This window comes from Oncorhynchus clarkii, chromosome 7 (genome assembly GCF_045791955.1).
Source record: "Oncorhynchus clarkii lewisi isolate Uvic-CL-2024 chromosome 7, UVic_Ocla_1.0, whole genome shotgun sequence".
Taxonomy (NCBI): domain Eukaryota; kingdom Metazoa; phylum Chordata; class Actinopteri; order Salmoniformes; family Salmonidae; genus Oncorhynchus; species Oncorhynchus clarkii.
The window spans coordinates 61669166-61688794 of NC_092153.1; the positions used below are offsets into that span (position 1 = coordinate 61669166).

General features: G+C 43.3%; 1 protein-coding gene across 2 annotated transcripts; it reads left to right on the top strand.

Moving 5' to 3' along the window:
* The first annotated feature begins 2389 nt into the window (after positions 1 to 2389).
* Positions 2390 to 19227, top strand: LOC139413600 (methyltransferase 1, tRNA methylguanosine). Of its 2 annotated transcripts, XM_071161182.1 has the most exons (6): positions 2390 to 2572; positions 3356 to 3483; positions 6677 to 6861; positions 8744 to 8857; positions 17399 to 17500; positions 18467 to 19227. In XM_071161182.1, exons 1-6 carry the CDS (start codon positions 2439 to 2441, stop codon positions 18581 to 18583), a joined length of 780 nt encoding a protein of 259 aa, XP_071017283.1. In that variant the 5' UTR covers positions 2390 to 2438; the 3' UTR covers positions 18584 to 19227. The 2 variants fall into 2 exon arrangements, with proteins under 2 accessions (XP_071017283.1, XP_071017284.1); XM_071161183.1 differs by lacking the exon at positions 8744 to 8857 and having other exon boundaries at positions 2405 to 2572.
* The last annotated feature ends 402 nt before the right edge of the window (positions 19228 to 19629 follow it).

Consider the following 19629-nt stretch of genomic DNA (forward strand, 5'->3'; position numbering starts at 1 on the left):
GCTTATTATGCTGAAATAAAAATATAAATGCAACTTGCAACAATTTCAAATATTTTACTGCGTTACAGTTCATATAAGGAAGTCAGTCAATTTAAGTACATTCTTTAGGCCCTAATCTATTGATTTCACATGACTAGGAATTCACATATGCATTTGTTGGTCACAGATACCTTTAAAAAAGGTAGGGATGTAGATCAGAAAACCAGTCAGTATCTGATGTGACCACCACTTGCCTCATGCAGCGTGACACATCTCCTTCGCAAAGAGTTGATCAGGCTGTTGATTGTGGCCTTTGAATGTTGTCCCACTCCTCTTCAATGGCTGTGAGAACTTGCTGGATATTGCCTGGCATTGGAACATTGTCGTACACGTTGATCCAGAGCATCCCAAACATGCTCAATGGGTAACATGTCTGGTGAGTGTGCAGGCCATGGAAGAATTGGGACATATTCAGCTTCCAGGAATTGTGTACAGATCCTTGCGATATGGGGCTGTGCATTATCATGCTGAAACATGAGGTAATGGCGGCGTATGAATGATGAACAGATGAATGGCACGACAATGGGCCTCAGGATCTCGTCACGGTATCTCTGTGCATTCAAATTGCCATTGATAAAATGCAGTTTTGTTCATTGTCCGTAGCTTATACCTTCCCATACCATAACCCCACCGCCCCAATGGGGCACTCTGTTCACAATGTTGACATCAGCAAACCGCTCACCCACATGACTCCATACACGTGGTCTGCGGTTGTGAGGCCGGTTGGACATACTGCCAAATTCTCTAAAATGACGTTGGAGGCAGCTTATTGAACAATTAACATTATTGATTCAATTAACATTGAATTCTCTGGTGGGAAAAGCTCTGGTGGACATTCCTGTATTCAGCATGCCAATTGCACACTCCCTCAAAACTTGAGACATCTGTGGCCTTGGGTTGTGTGACAAAACTGCACAATTTAAAGTGGCTTTTTATTGTCCCCAGCGCAAGGTGCACCTGTGTAATGATCATGCTGTTTAATCAGCTTCTTGATATGCCACAGCTGTCAGGTGGATGGATTATGTTGGCAAAGGAGAAATGCTCACTAACAGCGATATAAACAAGTTTGAGCACAAAATTAGAGAGAAATTAGCTTTTTGTGCAAATGGACAATTTCTGTGTTATTTTATTTCAGCTCATGAAACATGGGACCAACACTTTACATGTTGCGTTTATGTTTTTCTTCAGTGTAGTAACTGGAATAAGCAATTTCCTAAATGTGTCAAGTGCAGCGTCTGGTTGGTCCTCCTTACACATCACAGACCAGCAAATATGCTTTACATCTTCAACATAGGAATCACTACAAAACGTATTGTATGACTTCTTATTCACTATATTAAGCCCATCCTTTGGAACTTAGTTTTTTTCTAGATATGGCTGATATATTATCACTACATCCGGTGGATTTGGATACTGCTTTAGAGTAGATATCTGTAGCATTAGTAATGATGTGATCAATACATTTGGATGATTTCATACCTGTGCTGTTTGTAAATACCCTGGTAGATTGACTGATAACCTGAACCAGGTTACAGGCACTGGTTACAGTTAAATGTGTTTTCTTGAGTGGGCGTCTTGATGAAAGCCAGTCAATATTTAGGTCACCCAGAAAATATACCTCTCTTTTGATATCACATATATTATTAAGCATTTCACACATATTATCCAGATACTGACTGTTAGCACTTGGTGGTCTATAGCAGCTTCCCACAATAATAGGCTTTAAGTGAGGCAGGTGAACTTGTAGCCATGTTACTTCAACAGCATTTAACATCAGATCCTCTCTAAGCTTTACAGGAATATGACTCTGAACATAAATGGAGACACCTCCACCATTGGCATCCATTTATCTTCTGAAGATGTTGAAACTATGTATTGCTACTACTGTATCATGAAAGGTATTATCTAAGTGAGTTTCAGAGATAGTCAGTACATGTACAAAAGTAAAATATGCCAAAATGAAACTTAAGAACGGAAAGCATAGAAATAGCACACAAAACAAATTAGAATTTGGTTGGGTCACCCAAAAGTTAGATATTGCAGCTTATAAGGAAGTGCATTGGAGATGTTGTACCCACTGTGACTATTAAGACAGATCGAAAACAGAAACAGCATATCCTTAAGGAATCCTTAATATTGAACAGGTAAAATAGAATAATGTCCAAATAGATGTGTCCCGGTGCAAATAAACTGGTATGCAACAGTTCTCTTTCATTGAAGTGAGAAACATAATGTAAACATTTGAATTGATACAATTCAGCAGTGGATCCATATTTATTAGCTATAGACGCGTTGGATGGTTTGTAGCACCACAACCAATTAGAATCCAGAACTTGTGATCGTCATCTGGTGACGTAAAAAGGAAGCGACCGAAAACGAACACCGTTAGAGCGAAGTACATGCGTCGTTGGTACATTTCAATCTTATCACTAAATACTTCAATTAAAAACAAAATGAACGTGTCGATGCCCCAGAAGCGATATTACAGGCAGCGAGCCCACTCGAATCCAATGGCAGACCACACGTTTGAATAGTGAGTCACTCGTCATTCCGTTTGGTAAAAGGTTTAGCAAGCTAACTGTTAGCTAACGCATGTTGCCCAAGCTTCTAGTCGATGTACTACTTACTGTATGCTTTAATTCATTTCACCCCACAGCTTTATATAGCAATAAATTGTCAAACGCAAAACGTTCTCTAAACTAGATTGCTTTTACGCCTCTATGCTTCCGTGTGGAGTTTGCGTCTCTTGTTTAGATGCCAGACGACGGAACAGTCATTTTACAAGTCACAATGTTGAATAAACTCATTTGAACCTTTTCAAAATATCCATAGGAAAGTAAGTATCATTAAAACGACTACAAAACGCGTGGCTTTTGGTTTGTTTATCACTTAACACAAGCTCACACATTACTAAGCGAAAAGTCTGTTTAATAAAACCTTTCTGTGGTTATTTTTTCCAAAGTTTCCAACGGCATAAAGACCAACCAAGTGGACAACCAGCAGATTAAGTTCAAATGACAGTTTATACAACATTCTGGCTACACAAGTCCAATTGTGTATATATATAATCATTGCAAAAGACACATTACGAACATGTAAATGGAATAAAGGCTTTTCCTAATCTGCAAGCTAGCTTGCTTTTATCTCAGGAAGCTGGTATTAAAGGCTACTTTTTGTAAACATAAAGAAAGTACTGCATTGGATTAGAAGTCAATGTTGCTGATGTCATTTACATCCGTTTCACCTCGTGCTGGTCAACATTTGCTGAGGTATGTTGATTTCATACACACGTACCTATTTCACCATGACCTCTCAGCCCTGTCTGTCCAGAGGACATGGACTGGTCCCAGCTGTACCCGGAGTTCTTCAGCGACCACCAGTTGACCCAAAAGGCTGCACAAGTGGAGTTTGCAGACATCGGCTGTGGATATGGGGGACTTCTAGGTATGGGATGATCTTCTAATCCATGATATTTCCTCACCCTTGTTACCCTAACTCTAGTCTTTATCATTCTCATGCTTACTAACAAAAATACTCAACCATCAATTGTTGACGGGGGACTGTCTGCCCTACACTGAAATGATGTGAGTGAGATGGTCCTTTTTAGGTGTTGTTTTTGGTTGTTCCATCTGAGGGTGCTGTTGACTTAGAACATGGTCAAGAGATTTGGCTTGGAAGGTTCTTTCATTGTACACTCAGTAACCAGTTCATGAAAATGGCTTGATCCTATAGACAGTGAGTCACATGGCCTTGGCTTGTTATATAAAACAGGCATTGGGGCATTCAGTTACTGTTCACTTGAACATTAGAAAGGCAAAAGGACTGACCTAAGCGACTTTGAGGGTGGTATGATCGTCGATGCCAGGCGTGGCGGTTCCAGTATCTCAGAAATGGCTGGCCACATGGGCCTTTCACGCACAACAGTGTCTAGGGTTTACCAAGAATGGTGTGACAAACAAATAAAATCCAGTCAGCGGACGTCCTGTGGGTCGAAGGAGAATGGCAAGAATCGTGCACACTAACAGGCGGGCCACAAACAGGCAAATAATGGTGCAGTACAACAGTGGTGTGCAGAATGGCATCTCGGAAATCACAACTTGTTGGTCTTTGTCACGGATGGGCTATTGCAGCAGACGACCACACCGGAATCCACTCCTATCACCTAAAAACAAGAAGAAGCAACCTCAGTGGGCATGTGATCACCAACACTGGATAATTAAGGGCTTGTAAGTAAGTATTTCATGGTAAAGTCTACACTTGTTGTATTCGGCGCATGTGACAAATTAAGTTTGATTTGAATTGAGGAGTGAAAAAACATTGCCTAGTCTGACAAATCCCGGTTCCTGTTGTGTCATGCTGATAGCAGAGTCAGGATTTGGAGTAAGCAGCATGAGTCCATGGCCCCATCCTGCCTGGTGTCAACGGTACAGGCTGGTGACTGTGGTGTAATAGTGCGGGAATGTTTTTGCCTGGCACACGTTAGGTCCCTTGATACCAATTGAGCAACATATCCATTTCCCCGAAAGAATTCAGTCTGTTCTGGAGGAAAAGGGTAGTCCGACATGGTACTAGATGGTTGTACCTAATAAATTGGCCACTGAGTGTACAGTATATGTCTATATTCCTGGATTAGCTGAAAATATCATATTGTATAGTATTTTCTCTGTGAATTTTTATTAGGATCCCCATTAGCTAACGCCGTAACATTAGCTAATCTTCCTGGGGTCCAACACCAATTAATAAGACATTAGGAACAATTACAAATGAAGACTTTACAAACTATCGCCAATTTATTGCCTTACCTCCTTACTTCATTTGCACACACTGTATACAGATTTTTCTGTTGTGTTATTGGCTGTATGTTTGTTTATTCTACGTGTAACTCTGTTGTTTTTGTCACACTGCTTTGCTTTATCTTGGCCAGGTCACAGTTGTAAATGAGAACTTGTTCTCAGCTTGCCTACTGGGTTAAATAAAGGTGAAATTTAAAAAAAATACTTTACAAACATTTAACAAGTAGACAATACAGACAATTAAAATACCTGACAGGAAACACATTTAACATTCAGTTGATGCTTTCTATTTCCTGTCCAGTCATATGGTCTATCACATTAGATGTTCTTTCTATTTCTTGTCCAGTCATATGGTCTATCACATTAGATGTTCTTTCTATTTCCTGTCCAGTCATATGATCTATCACATTAGATGTTCTTTCTATTTCCTGTCCAGTCATATGGTCTATCACATTAGATGTTATTTCTATTTCCTGTCCAGTCATATGATCTATCACATTAGATGTTCTTTCTATTTCCTGTCCAGTCATATGATCTATCACATTAGATGTTCTTTCTATTTCCTGTCCAGTCATATGATCTATCACATTAGATGTTCTTTCTATTTCCTGTCCAGTCATATGGTCTATCACATTAATGTTTAGATTTTTTCCTGAAGGTGGATTTACTTTTTGCCTGAGAAATATGGATTGGTAAAGAGTTCCATTCAGCTATGACTTTATATAAAACTGTAGATTTAAGGTGATTTGTCCCTGGGTTGTTTTAGATGCCCTGAATTTACCTGTCTGGTTTAGTGGTTATGCATGTTGCTAGTATGTACTACCTGGCCTGAGAATATAACATTCCTGAAGAAAATCATAAGACTGGATAATAATTTGTTTTCAACGTGAAGCCATGAGAGATTCTGATGCATTTGGATAATATACGGTTAGAGCAATGAAGAGCTAATCTGGAAGCCCCGTTTAGAGCAATGAAGAGCTAATCTGGCAGCCCCGTTTAGAGCAATGAAGAGCTAATCTGGCAGCCCCGTTTAGAGCAATGAAGAGCTAATCTGGCAGCCCCGTTTAGAGCAATGAAGAGCTAATCTGGCAGCCCCGTTTAGAGCCATTTGGAGCTTTTTTATGTCTTTCTTTGCTGCAGATATAAAAAAGTTCAAATGATTATGCCTTTGTATTGAATATACAGAGAAAATAACCTATAGAGATTAATGCAGGGAAAGCAATCTAATCGTATTTGTCACATGCACCAAATACAGCAGGCGTAGACATTACTGTGAAATGCTTACTTATGAGAACTTTCCCCAACAATGCAGAGTTAAAAAATATGAATAATGTGCAAAAAAGGAAACGGTAACACAATAAAATAACGAGACTATATACAAGGAGTACTGGTACGAGTCAATGTGAAGGGGTACTAGGTAATTGAGGTAATATGTACATGTAAGTTGGAGTAAAGGTAACTAGGCAATCGGGATAGATGATAAACAGTAGCAGCAGCGTGTGAATGTGTATGGTGTTAATTTGCTTGTGTGTGTTGGAATGTCAATGTATGTGTGAGTGCATAGAGCCGGTGCAAGAGAGTCATTGCAAATGGTAAGGGTAGCCATTTTATCAACTGTCAAGCAGTCTTGTGGCTTGGGGGTAGAAGTTGTTCAGGAGCCTTTTGGTCTCAGGCCTGGCGATACTGCATGCTGTGCGAATCGGAGTATGACTTTTCAACATTCAGTATCCTCTCTTTTTCCACAGCCATCATTATCATAATAGACTGTTTTAGTGGTTCTTGCAACTCTTTTTTGTCCACCTGTTCCCAGGTCAGATTAATAACCTACCTCCTCTCTGTCTCAGTGGAGTTATCCCCGCTCTTTCCAAAGCAACTGATTCTGGGCCTGGAGATCCGTGTCAAAGTGTCTGATTATGTCCAGGACCGTATCCGCTCCCTGCGTGCAGCAGAGACAGGCAGCTACCAGAACATCGCCTGCTTACGGAGCAACGCCATGAAGTACCTGCCCAACTTCTTCTCCAAGGGACAGGTACTTAACCGTTCCCTCCCCTTTTCTGTCATATTTTTCCCTTTTTTTTCTGTGAAGTGTACTGTGACAAATTTGTTTGTAAAATACACTTTAAATAAATGACGTAGCCAGATGGGGTTGTCAGCCACATAACACAAATAATATTTAATGGGAGACACATCTGTCAAACACCTCACCTCTAAATAGTACTGCACTTAATCCCTTCAGCAAGTTTTCAAAATGTTTTGATGCCTGGCAAAGATGCTCAAATTCAAATGGTGTTTGCTACACTTTTGTACAGCTTTCTGACCATTGGGCATTGAGGGTTTGTGAAGCTATCCAGCATAGTAATTTTTAAATAAAGTGTCCTTCCTATCAACCACAATATAAATATTTCTAAACTTGAAATGCCCATGTCTGTTTTAGGTAGTTTACAGCCCTCTAGTGGCAACAACAGGAAGTGTTTGATCAGCAGCAGTAGGTATCAATATGACAAGTTCAGAAACGTAGTTCTCATGTCTATACCAGAGAGTAACAATGGCTAATGATTTCCAAACCTTATGTCACAACTCAGAGATTTTAGTCTCTAATGAATTTCTCAACAAAGGTGAAGCCGTGCCAGTGACCACATGCCAGGCGTCACATCAGCTGAGCATACACTAATCAGTATTTTACAGCCTAATAGTGGAGGGTTTATCCTTTCAATTCAACCCAATTAATCAGAATGACTTTGATAAAACAAGCACTAGCTTAGCCTACATAGTGGAACCTCCAGTACCAGGACTGAGTAACCTAAATCAAACTTTGTAAAGCACATTTAAAATCGCAGCACCGATTTAGTGAAAAAATAAAAGTGAAAATATTACATGTAAAAGCAAATAAGAAATGATAAAATGTCACATTTTCCTTCAACTTCTTGTGTTGGAGTATAGCTCTTTGGCTGGGTTTGAATAGACACATTGACACGATGTGAGACATAGCAGACAGTAGTACATCAGGTAGGAGACAGTAAATGTGTTGATCCCGGAGGCTGACAACTGAAAGGAACGCGAAAACTGTGCAGATTTTATCTATGGAAGAAATAGCCCCACGGTACTACTTTTACCGTCTTGGCTGTAATGACATCATTGAGACCTGCCCATTCTGTGTAGAGGATTAAGTGCTTTGGAAAAACACAGACCGACCGACACACACACACTCTCTGTCATATGTACACACATAAACGGGAGCCCCTGAGCGTTATTTGCACACCCACATGCATGATGTCGTGTGGGTAGAAACGGAGCTATACTCCCCAATATGTCTTCTCTCTTTGTTTCCCCTCAGTTTTTTTTCACTGTGCCAGAGCACTAATTAAAGTGTCGTTTTTTTTCCATTTTGTGAAGAGCGGGGCCGTCTCAACCCCCCTGGGGCGACGGCAGTCCTCTGTGATTATCCCCCCGTTTTTCTGTCTTTACATTATTTATTTGAATGAATAAAAAAGATTGACCTGGAACAGTTTGTAATATTGCAACCAGACTAATAGTTGTGTACATCTTGTGAAAGGGAGGGGGACTTTATCTTAATAAAAATCCCTTAGAGGGAATTTCCACCTTTACAATCCGGGCTGCCTGACAACTGACACAAACATATTATGAGAACTACAGAGAGCTGACTCTATAATAACTTGATAGACTGGTTTGAATAATAGCCGCATTGATACATTGGTTTGATACAAGAGAATATTTAGCACCATAGTCCTCGTTTTCACAAACTGGGAGAGCAGTACCAGAGAAAGTAAAAGCTGGAGGACTTCATTTATCTTTGTTTCTTCACTGAGGTCAGTTGAACTTGAGATGCCTGGTCTGTCTGTCTGGTCTTATTTGCATTGTGACCATTTTGTTTTGTTGATTTCTCTGTTCAGCTCAGTAAGATGTTCTTCCTGTTTCCTGACCCGCACTTCAAGAAGACCAAGCACAAGTGGAGGATCATCAGTCCCACTCTGTTGGCCGAGTACGCCTACACACTGAGAGTAGGGGTAAGGACAGCGCATAGTACCCCTACACACTGAGAGTAGGGGTAAGGACAGCGCATAGTACCCCTACACACTGAGAGTAGGGGTAAGGACAGCGCATAGTACGCCTACACACTGAGAGTAGGGGTAAGGACAGCGCATAGTACCCCTACACACTGAGAGTAGGGGTAAGGACAGCGCATAGTACCCCTACACACTGAGAGTAGGGGTAAGGACAGAGCATAGTACCCCTACACACTGAGAGTAGGGGTAAGGACAGCGCATAGTACCCCTACACACAGAGTAGGTGTAAGGACAGAGCATAGTACCCCTGCACACAGAGTAGGTGTAAGGACAAAGCATAGTACCCCTACACACAGAGTAGGTGTAAGGACAGAGCATAGTACCCATACACACCAGAGTAGGGGTAAGGACAGAGCATAGTACCCTTGCACACAGAGTTAGGTGTAAGGACAAAGCATAGTACCCCTACACACTGAGAGTAGGGGTAAGGACAGAGCATAGTACCCATACACGCAGAGTAGGGGTAAGGACAGAGCATAGTACCCCTACACACCAGAGTAGGGGTAAGGACAGAGCATAGTACCCCTACACACTGAGAGTAGGGGTAAGGACAGCGCATAGTACCCCTACACACAGAGTAGGTGTAAGGACAGAGCATAGTACCCCTACACACTGAGAGTAGGGGTAAGGACAGAGCATAGTACCCCTACACACTGAGAGTAGGGGTAAGGACAGAGCATAGTACCCCTACACACTGAGAGTAGGGGTAAGGACAGCGCATAGTACCCCTACACACAGAGTAGGTGTAAGGACAGAGCATAGTACCCCTACACACTGAGAGTAGGGGTAAGGACAGAGCATAGTACCCATACACACCAGAGTAGGGGTAAGGACAGAGCATAGTAACCCTACACACAGAGTAGGGGTAAGGACAGAGCATAGTACCCCTACACGCAGAGTAGGGGTAAGGACAGAGCATAGTACCCCTACACACTGAGAGTAGGGGTAAGGACAGAGCATAGTACCCCTACACACTGAGAGTAGGGGTAAGGACAGAGCATAGTACCCCTACACACTGAGAGTAGGGGTAAGGACAGCGCATAGTACCCCTACACACAGAGTAGGTGTAAGGACAGAGCATAGTACCCCTACACACTGAGAGTAGGGGTAAGGACAGAGCATAGTACCCATACACACCAGAGTAGGGGTAAGGACAGAGCATAGTAACCCTACACACAGAGTAGGGGTAAGGACAGAGCATAGTACCCCTACACGCAGAGTAGGGGTAAGGACAGAGCATAGTACCCATACACACTGAGAGTAGGGGTAAGGACAGCGCATAGTACCCCTACACACAGAGTAGGTGTAAGGACAGAGCATAGTACCCCTGCACACAGAGTAGGTGTAAGGACAGAGCATAGTACCCATACACACCAGAGTAGGGGTAAGGACAGAGCATAGTACCCTTGCACACAGAGTTAGGTGTAAGGACAAAGCATAGTACCCCTACACACTGAGAGTAGGGGTAAGGACAGAGCATAGTACCCATACACGCAGAGTAGGGGTAAGGACAGAGCATAGTACCCCTACACACCAGAGTAGGGGTAAGGACAGAGCATAGTACCCCTACACACTGAGAGTAGGGGTAAGGACAGCGCATAGTACCCCTACACACAGAGTAGGTGTAAGGACAGAGCATAGTACCCCTACACACTGAGAGTAGGGGTAAGGACAGAGCATAGTACCCCTACACACTGAGAGTAGGGGTAAGGACAGAGCATAGTACCCCTACACACTGAGAGTAGGGGTAAGGACAGCGCATAGTACCCCTACACACAGAGTAGGTGTAAGGACAGAGCATAGTACCCCTACACACTGAGAGTAGGGGTAAGGACAGAGCATAGTACCCATACACACCAGAGTAGGGGTAAGGACAGAGCATAGTAACCCTACACACAGAGTAGGGGTAAGGACAGAGCATAGTACCCCTACACGCAGAGTAGGGGTAAGGACAGAGCATAGTACCCCTACACACTGAGAGTAGGGGTAAGGACAGAGCATAGTACCCCTACACACTGAGAGTAGGGGTAAGGACAGAGCATAGTACCCCTACACACTGAGAGTAGGGGTAAGGACAGCGCATAGTACCCCTACACACAGAGTAGGTGTAAGGACAGAGCATAGTACCCCTACACACTGAGAGTAGGGGTAAGGACAGAGCATAGTACCCATACACACCAGAGTAGGGGTAAGGACAGAGCATAGTAACCCTACACACAGAGTAGGGGTAAGGACAGAGCATAGTACCCCTACACGCAGAGTAGGGGTAAGGACAGAGCATAGTACCCATACACACCAGAGTAGGGGTAAGGACAGAGCATAGGACCCATACACACCAGAGTAGGGGTAAGGACAGAGCATAGTACCCATACACACCAGAGTAGGGGTAAGGACAGCGCATAGTACCCCTACACACTGAGAGTAGGGGTAAGGACAGAGCATAGTACCCATACACACCAGAGTAGGGGTAAGGACAGAGCATAGTACCCCTACACACGCAGAGTAGGGGTAAGGACAGAGCATAGTACCCATACACACCAGAGTAGGGGTAAGGACAGAGCATAGTACCCCTACACACGCAGAGTAGGGGTAAGGACAGAGCATAGTACCCCTACACACCAGAGTAGGGGTAAGGACAGAGCATAGTACCCCTACACACCAGAGTAGGGGTAAGGACAGAGCATAGTACCCCTACACACGCAGAGTAGGGGTAAGGACAGAGCATAGTACCCCTACACACCAGAGTAGGGGTAAGGACAGAGCATAGTGCCCCTACACACCAGAGTAGGGGTAAGGACAGAGCATAGTACCCCTACACACTGAGAGTAGGGGTAAGGACAGAGCATAGTACCCATACACACCAGAGTAGGGGTAAGGACAGAGCATAGTACCCCTACACACCAGAGTAGGGGTAAGGACAGAGCATAGTACCCATACACACCAGAGTAGGGGTAAGGACAGAGCATAGTACCCCTACACACCAGAGTAGGGGTAAGGACAGAGCATAGTACCCCTACACACCAGAGTAGGGGTAAGGACAGAGCATAGTACCCCTACACACCAGAGTAGGGGTAAGGACAGAGCATAGTACCCCTACACACTGAGAGTAGGGGTAAGGACAGAGCATAGTACCCATACACACCAGAGTAGGGGTAAGGACAGGGCATAGTACCCCTACACACCAGAGTAGGGGTAAGGACAGAGCATAGTACCCCTACACACTGAGAATAGGGGTAAGGACAGAGCATAGTACCCATACACACTGAGAGTAGGGGTAAGGACAGAGCATAGTACCCCTACACACCAGAGTAGGGGTAAGGACAGAGCATAGTACCCCTACACACAGAGTAGGGGTAAGGACAGAGCATAGTACCCCTACACACCAGAGTAGGGGTAAGGACAGAGCATAGTACCCCTACACACCAGAGTAGGGGTAAGGACAGGGCATAGTACCCATACACACCAGAGTAGGGGTAAGGACAGAGCATAGTACCCCTACACACCAGAGTAGGGGTAAGGACAGAGCATAGTACCCATACACACCAGAGTAGGGGTAAGGACAGGGCATAGTACCCCTACACACTGAGAATAGGGGTAAGGACAGAGCATAGGACCCCTACATTTAAATTTGTCATTTAGCAGATGCTCTTATCCAAAGCAACTTACAGTTAGTGCATACATCTTAAGATAGCTGGGACAGCCACATATACACAGGCATAGCAAGTACACTTTTCCTCAAAGTAGTCGAGGTGAGGAGGGGGATTATTTAAGATACTGTTTGAAGAGGTAGGGTTTCAGGTGCTTTCAGAAGATGGGTAGGGACTCTGTTGTCCTAGCTTCAGTGGGAAACTGGTTCCACCATTGGGGTGGCAGGATCGAGAACAGCTTGGACTGGGCTGAGCGGGAGTTCCCTCCCCTAGGGGTGAGGGCCGAGAGACCAGAGGTGGCAGAATGGAGTTCTCTGGTTGGGGTGTAGGGGCAGTTCCTCTTGCTGCTCTGTAGGCACACACCATGGTCTTGTAGTGGATGTGAGCTTTGTGTGGAAGCCACTGGAGTGTGTGGAGGAGCAGATAAGTTGCAGGGGTTTGATGGCGCAAGCGGGAAGCCCAGCCAACCGCGAGTTGCAGTAGTCCAGACGGGAGATGACAAGTGCCTGGATTTTCCTGTGTGAGGGAGGGTCGTACTCTACGGATGGTGTAGAGCTTGAACCTGCAGGAGTGAGTCACTGCTTTGATGTTTGCATAGAACAACAGGGTGTTGTCCAGTGTCACGCCAAGGTTCTTTGCACTCTGGGAGGGTGACACTGGAGTTGTCAACTGTGGTGGAGAGATCTTTGAGCGGGCAGGCCTTCCCCGGAAGAGAGGCTCCGTCTTGTTGAGCTTGAGGTGGTGGGCCGACATCCAGGCTGAAATATCTGCTAGGCACGCAGAGATGTCAGAAGGGGGAAGGAGAAAAGTAGTTAAGTGTCATCCACATAGCAATGATAGGAGAAAGACCATGTGAGGATATGAAAGAGCCGAGTGACTTGGTGTAGAGAGAGAAGAGGAGACGGCCTAGGACTGAGCCCTGGGGGACACCAGTAGGGAGAGTATGTGATGCAGACACAGATCCTCTCCACGGCACCTGAAAGGAACGGCCTGCCAGGTGAGATGCAATCCAAGTGTGTACAGAGCCTGAGACGATATGATAGTTCACGGTGTTGAAGGCAGTGGATGGATTTAGGAGGAGGAGAGCAGAGGAGAGAGCGTCAACTTTGGCAGTGCGGAGAGCCTGAGAGAAGAGCAGTCTTGGTTGGAGAAAGAGGTCAAGGCGTAGCCTATACACTGAGAGTAGGGGTAAGGACAGAGCACAGCGTATGGGAGGGGGGTTCATCAGGGGCACCCAAAGTCAACATTTGATTTAGGTAGGTGGTTGAGCAATGGCTCTTCAGTTCCCTTTTCCAACAGCAAGACATATGATACATATGAGAGGACAGTACTAGCTACATTGCATACATGGCCTGGAATTGACTTAACCCTCACTTTCTCTCTATCCTGCTCATTTGTCTATTCCCCCCCCCCCCCCCCCCCCCATGTTTCATACCTGTCAGATTTGTGTGGGGCTCTTGGTGTCGGTTCACTGTGGCAGCGAGGAGAGACTGAGGATTGGGAGAACAATGGGAGTCTTGTGTGTGTGCATGTGGGATTTTAATGTGCTCACGTGCGTCCGTCTGTAGGCTCTACCATTACACTCAGCAGCACTGACACAGGGCCCATGCCAGACACTGATCTCCTCTGGGGGGTGGAGAGGAGAGCTGTCTAGAGAATTTCCTCTACGGCAATTTAGACTACAACATCGATCCGCCCCGAACACACTCACACACCTCCATCACACCCTCCCCCGCCTCCATGGCTCCCCACCTCCTGGCCTCAACTTGAACGCTACATCACTGAACTAACATGAGGGCTCTGTGCAAATCTATGCCATCGCTTAGTTTTCCAAGAAAGCCCTGTTCTAATTATACTATCTGTCCATGCTCCAATGTAAACTACAATGACACAGGTTATAAACCTTGATGTTGGCGTTGGGTTATTTCTGTCCTTTTGAGGAAAAAAAGAAACCTTTGCTCTTCAAAGTATTTAAGGCCACCACACTAAGGCATGTTTCAAAGAAAATGTTATTGGTTAAATGCTTACTTATGAGCCCGTTCCCAAAAATGCAGAGTTAGAAAGTGAGACAAATAGTAGCACAATAAAATAACAATAACGAGGCTATATACAACAAGTATCAGTACCGAGTCAATGTGCAGTGGTACGAGGTAGTTGAGGTAATACAGTATGTACTGTACATGTCGGTAGGGGAAAAAGTGACTAGGCAATCAGGATATATAATAGAGTAGCAGCAGCATATGTGAAAAGTGTGTGTGTGGGGTCAATATGCATGTGTGTGTGAGTTTATGTAGTGTGTGTGTTCGTGTGTCAGTGTAGTATGTGTGTGTTCATGGGTAGCGTGAAGTGAGTGTGCATAGAGTCAGTGTAGTATGTGTGTGTTCATGGGTAGCGTGAAGTGAGTGTGCTTAGAGTCAGTGTAGTATGTGTGTGTTCATGGGTAGCGCGAAGTGAGTGTGCATAGAGTCAGTGTAGAAAAAAATTGCAATAAATAATAAAGGGGGTCAATGTAAATAGTCCAGGAAGCCATTTTATTAACTGTTCAGCAGTCTAATGGTTTGGGAGTAGAAGGGGCCTTCTTCTGACACCGCCTGGTATAGAGGTCCTGGATGGCAGGGAGTTCGACTGCAGTGATATACTGGGCCGTTGGATGCCGAACAGTTGCCATACCCAAGTGGTGATGAAGCCATTCAAGATGCTCTCAATGGTGCAGCTGTATAACATTTTGAAGATCTGAGGGCCCTGACAAATCTTTTCAGCCTCCTGAGGGGGAAGGGATGTTGTCGTGTCGTATTCACGACTGTGCTGGTGTGTTTGGACCATGTTAGGTTCTTACTGATGTGGACACCGAGGAACTTGAAGCTCTCGACCCGCTCCACTTTTCATGTAAAATTTTGAAAGTTAATGGGAAACCAAGGTCATATTCATTAGTACACACTGTTTTGCAACGGAAATGAGTTTTTTATTGGACAAGTTCAGGTACTCCCTCACCGTTTCGGCTTACTTTTTTCCGTCCGTTTGCTATCTAGTGAATACAACCCAGTATTTGTCCTCTGTCTCAAACTAGATTGATACTTAAAGTAAAGCTAAGTCAGTTTGTATGATGATTGTGTGTGTCAGTCACGGGCTGCACTGTAAAGCTTAAAGTGACCGTTCACTCTAAAATCAAAATTTGTCAGATTTTTGCAGACCTCGTGGTTTAATTGTGATGATCCCGCTGTATGCCTCAACCCCAAATTAATATAAAGATTTGACGCGGATTAAAATGAGTACCTTCAGAGACTAAATTTAGTTGTTTTAAGCTAATTCCTGGCAGTTTTACACATTTAGCCATGACTGTTCTTGTGCTATCTGAGTGACTCAAACTTTCAAACAAAATCAATGGGGACCCAATACTACGAGAATTACTTCTGAATGCATCATATAGGGAATTTTAGATTCTCCCTGACTGTCTAGCTTTTACTTAGGTGATTGTTAGTTCTTATTTAACAATATATTCGGTCCATTATATTTTCTACATACTTTATATCTGGTTGTAGTCTAAGTTTACACTAAACTTTTACCATTAAAAAAAGTATTTATTTGTATTTATTTTTTGTACTTAGGCAGCCTGAAAAAACTAAACAAATAGCGGCCCGCCCTTGACTTTTCTATGCAGAAAAAAACCCTGGCCTTATAATATGGTGCTTGTTTTTGCCATTCATTTGGAATTGAGTAACAGATTGTGGGACGTGGACTCATCTAAACATTAGTTCGAGGGCCGACAAACCGTGCCAATATATCCTCCAAACGCCGGCTTTGAGGGTATTATCACTTTTATATGACGGGTTACCAACATATTCAAATAATGATTTACATCTTTTCATAAAATGTTGTTTTGATGAATTTATTCCTACTATTTAATCCGTCCACAAGATGTAGTCCCGACACAAATCTAGGGTTGTTACCCAAGCCGGCTGGTCGTTCGTTCTATCGGTTTGGTTGCTAGAGATGCGACCCAGTCGTTCAGTCTTTTTGTTCTGTATCTATGGACGCGACCGAGTCGTTCGTTCTAAATGTTCCATTGCCATACTGGCTGGCAACGTTCTTATCCCTTACTTGCTAGCTAGCCAACTATGGCTAACTTACAGTCATGTCAAAAAGTGCAGCCTGAATAGCAGCAAAGTAGCTGCATTTGAATTTGTTTAAGCTGTTTTCTATTGATATTTATTTGGATACATCCATAACAATGAGCTAATGAGGCATGGATTTCAGCTGAAATAGAATATTTGCTCACTCGTCAGGACACTTGTTCAGGGGAGCTAGCCAACAACACAGCTAACACAATCACTTAAAACTCAAGTTGGAAAGACTGCAAACTAGCTGCACTTGATGCAGCTTATTCAAAATGGTGTAGCTTATTCATGATTTCAACTGGCTGAGAAACGCTGCCTGACTGTCTCGTCCCGACACGTTCATTACTATGGGACAGCTGGAGATTGAATTTGAATATTGTAACAATGTTGCAAATGTCAGAGACAGACAGCAAGGTTTATACAAATCGGAGCTGTTAAAAAACAAAATGTTAGTCTAAAAGAAATGTGAGAATGTGTAGATGCTTTTTAAGGTGGAGATCAAGTATAAATTGCCTGGTTGGGCTGATGAGGCAGCGGATTGCGCAGTCAGATGGAGCAGAGTAAATAGGCATTTTAACATCATCGATTTAGCCGCTGGTAACTTGTGGAATAGACACCGGCTAGAATGCGGTTTTAACTGCATTCAGGATTAGTCCCACCCACTGTATAAACTTTAATTATGAGGACATTGTGTTTAACTCTTGTTTTGTGTTTCCCAGGGTCTGGTGTACACCAACACAGACGTGGAGGAGGTGCATCTCTGGATGGTAAAACACTTCAGTGAGCATCTGCTGTTCACACGGGTCCCCGATGCAGAACTGGTACGATGACCGACATTTTAGACAGTCCTTCTCAACAATTAATATTGATTCTGTTTTTACTTATGTAATACTTTGTCATAATATTTGTCATAGAGAAGCCAACCTTGAACCCCATATAAGCAAGTGAGAAATTGATTGTAACAAAGAAGTGAAACTCCTTGGGCCGGAGTTACACAAAGCAATTTTCATGCAAATCTGGTTGCTTGTAACTGAATTGCTTCTTGATTGCTTTGTGAAACACCCCCCAGCAACTCATTTGCAACTTGTTTGCATCCAGTTGCAACTTTTCCACTTTGTGCAACTAGTTGTGTACAACAACAAATCAAAGCAAATGCCTTTGTAACATGATCCATTCGAAGGTTCAGAAACTCTGACCCAGTTGTCATGTCAACAACACAGCTGTCAGTGCTACAGTAAACCCGCAATCAAGGTGGACACAAGACATTAGGTAGCTAGTTTGATAAAACAGTGCTGGCATTTAAGTTGTACAGCCAGTATTTTGTCTAAATCAATCATACAATAATTAAACGGTTGGAGAAACAAATGATTTGTGAAATCATGACGTAATGCAGCAGATGACAATGGGTGAGTTTAGAATTCTCAAACCATATGGAGGAATGATATGACAAAAGCAGCTTCAATTTGATTGGCTGTTGCATTTATTCTTGTATCAGCAAATTTTCTTGTAATTGTCACTTGCAACCTGCAACTAAAATTGTGTGAAAGTTGCTAAGCTTAACTCCAGCCTTACGTTCTTCCTACCTTCCAATTTGGAAAACATTGTCAACATACTTACCAGTATCATACCATTTTTAAGCCGTCACAATTCATTTTATTATGATTAGGAAACCTGGTAAATGAGACAATCGACAAATAGTAATTTTACTATTAAAACCCCCAAAATAGTCATGGTAATTTTGGGGTGGCACTCTTCAGACCCTTCAAAATTGTCCCTTTGTTTGGCAGGTTGATGATGTCATCATCAGTCGCTTGGGAACATGCACAGAGGAGGGGAAGAAGGTGCAGAGGAATGGAGGGAAGAACTACCTGGCAGTTTTCCGGAGGGTAGAGGACCAAAACTGAAACCCCAGTATTATACATCTCAGATGGTTAAACTGAACATTTTGCCTTGCTGATAGGAGTACCAGCTCTTCCCATGCAAGGACAGAAAAATGGATGACCAAAATGACTGCTAGCAGAGATTGTCTATTATATTGGCAAGATAGTCAAGTGACCCCTCTAACAATGGAAATACATGTCCTCAAAGATGGAAGGCAGGCCGGAGGAGGCGAGATTAGGTGGGACCATTCGAGGCAATGAGAGGGCAGATATGAGAGAGCAGATATGTGTGTGAACAACATGCCATAGAGATAGCAGACTCGTCTTTGTATCTATGCCATAATAGCGTCTGTGACAGCTTGGGCATCTCCATCTTTAAAGTAGTCCATTTTTATCTTCTTCCTTGGCTGATTGCTCCCAACTAATAGGAATCCCCACCCAGTTGACTACTACTTTAAAATGGTGTAAGCCCTCAATTGCAATTTCCATGCTAAAAATGGTTATATCCATGATGAGTCCTCTATCACTGACAACAGGCTGAAATGTTGCCGAAATGCCATGTCCACTTGTATCCGTTTATTCGTAACAACCAAAACAATTACGAAACATCTATTAGATAAAATAAGCCATACGTAGCAAATAATCAATAAAAAAAAGTGTTTACCAAATTCGACACTCATTGACCTTCATACAAAGATTCCTAACTTGGTGGGCTTATTTTCATGGCTGGATTTTGGGCTGAATAAAACCTCTCACTTTGCCTCTTCCTCTCTACTGCTAGGTTTTCTCCAGGGGTAAAACTGGGCTTGTTCATCCCGATTGGTGGACAGTAATAAGGGTTTAAATGGCCAAACTGAAGCATCCACCATGACCTTTTGATTCTCCATTTTATGTATTGTTTTTTTGACTTATGCAAGAAGATCAACACTTTAGCCATTATTTATACTCAAAACCTGTTACTAATTAGACTGCTCACAAAGGTGTGCTAAATTGGAGATTCATCTGCAATGAAGCTTTGTATTGATTCATTATACTTTTATGACAGCATGAATACATATTTATTTTTCTCA

Bases quoted from the DNA above. Each gene is read 5' to 3' on its own strand.
- LOC139413600 (XM_071161182.1), top strand. From the start codon at position 2,439: ATGCGTCGTTGGTACATTTCAATCTTATCACTAAATACTTCAATTAAA. The intron at 3,484-6,676 runs GTATGGGATGAT...TCTCTGTCTCAG, and splicing joins TGGATATGGGGGACTTCTAG to TGGAGTTATCCCCGCTCTTT. The intron at 6,862-8,743 runs GTACTTAACCGT...TTCTCTGTTCAG, and splicing joins ACTTCTTCTCCAAGGGACAG to CTCAGTAAGATGTTCTTCCT.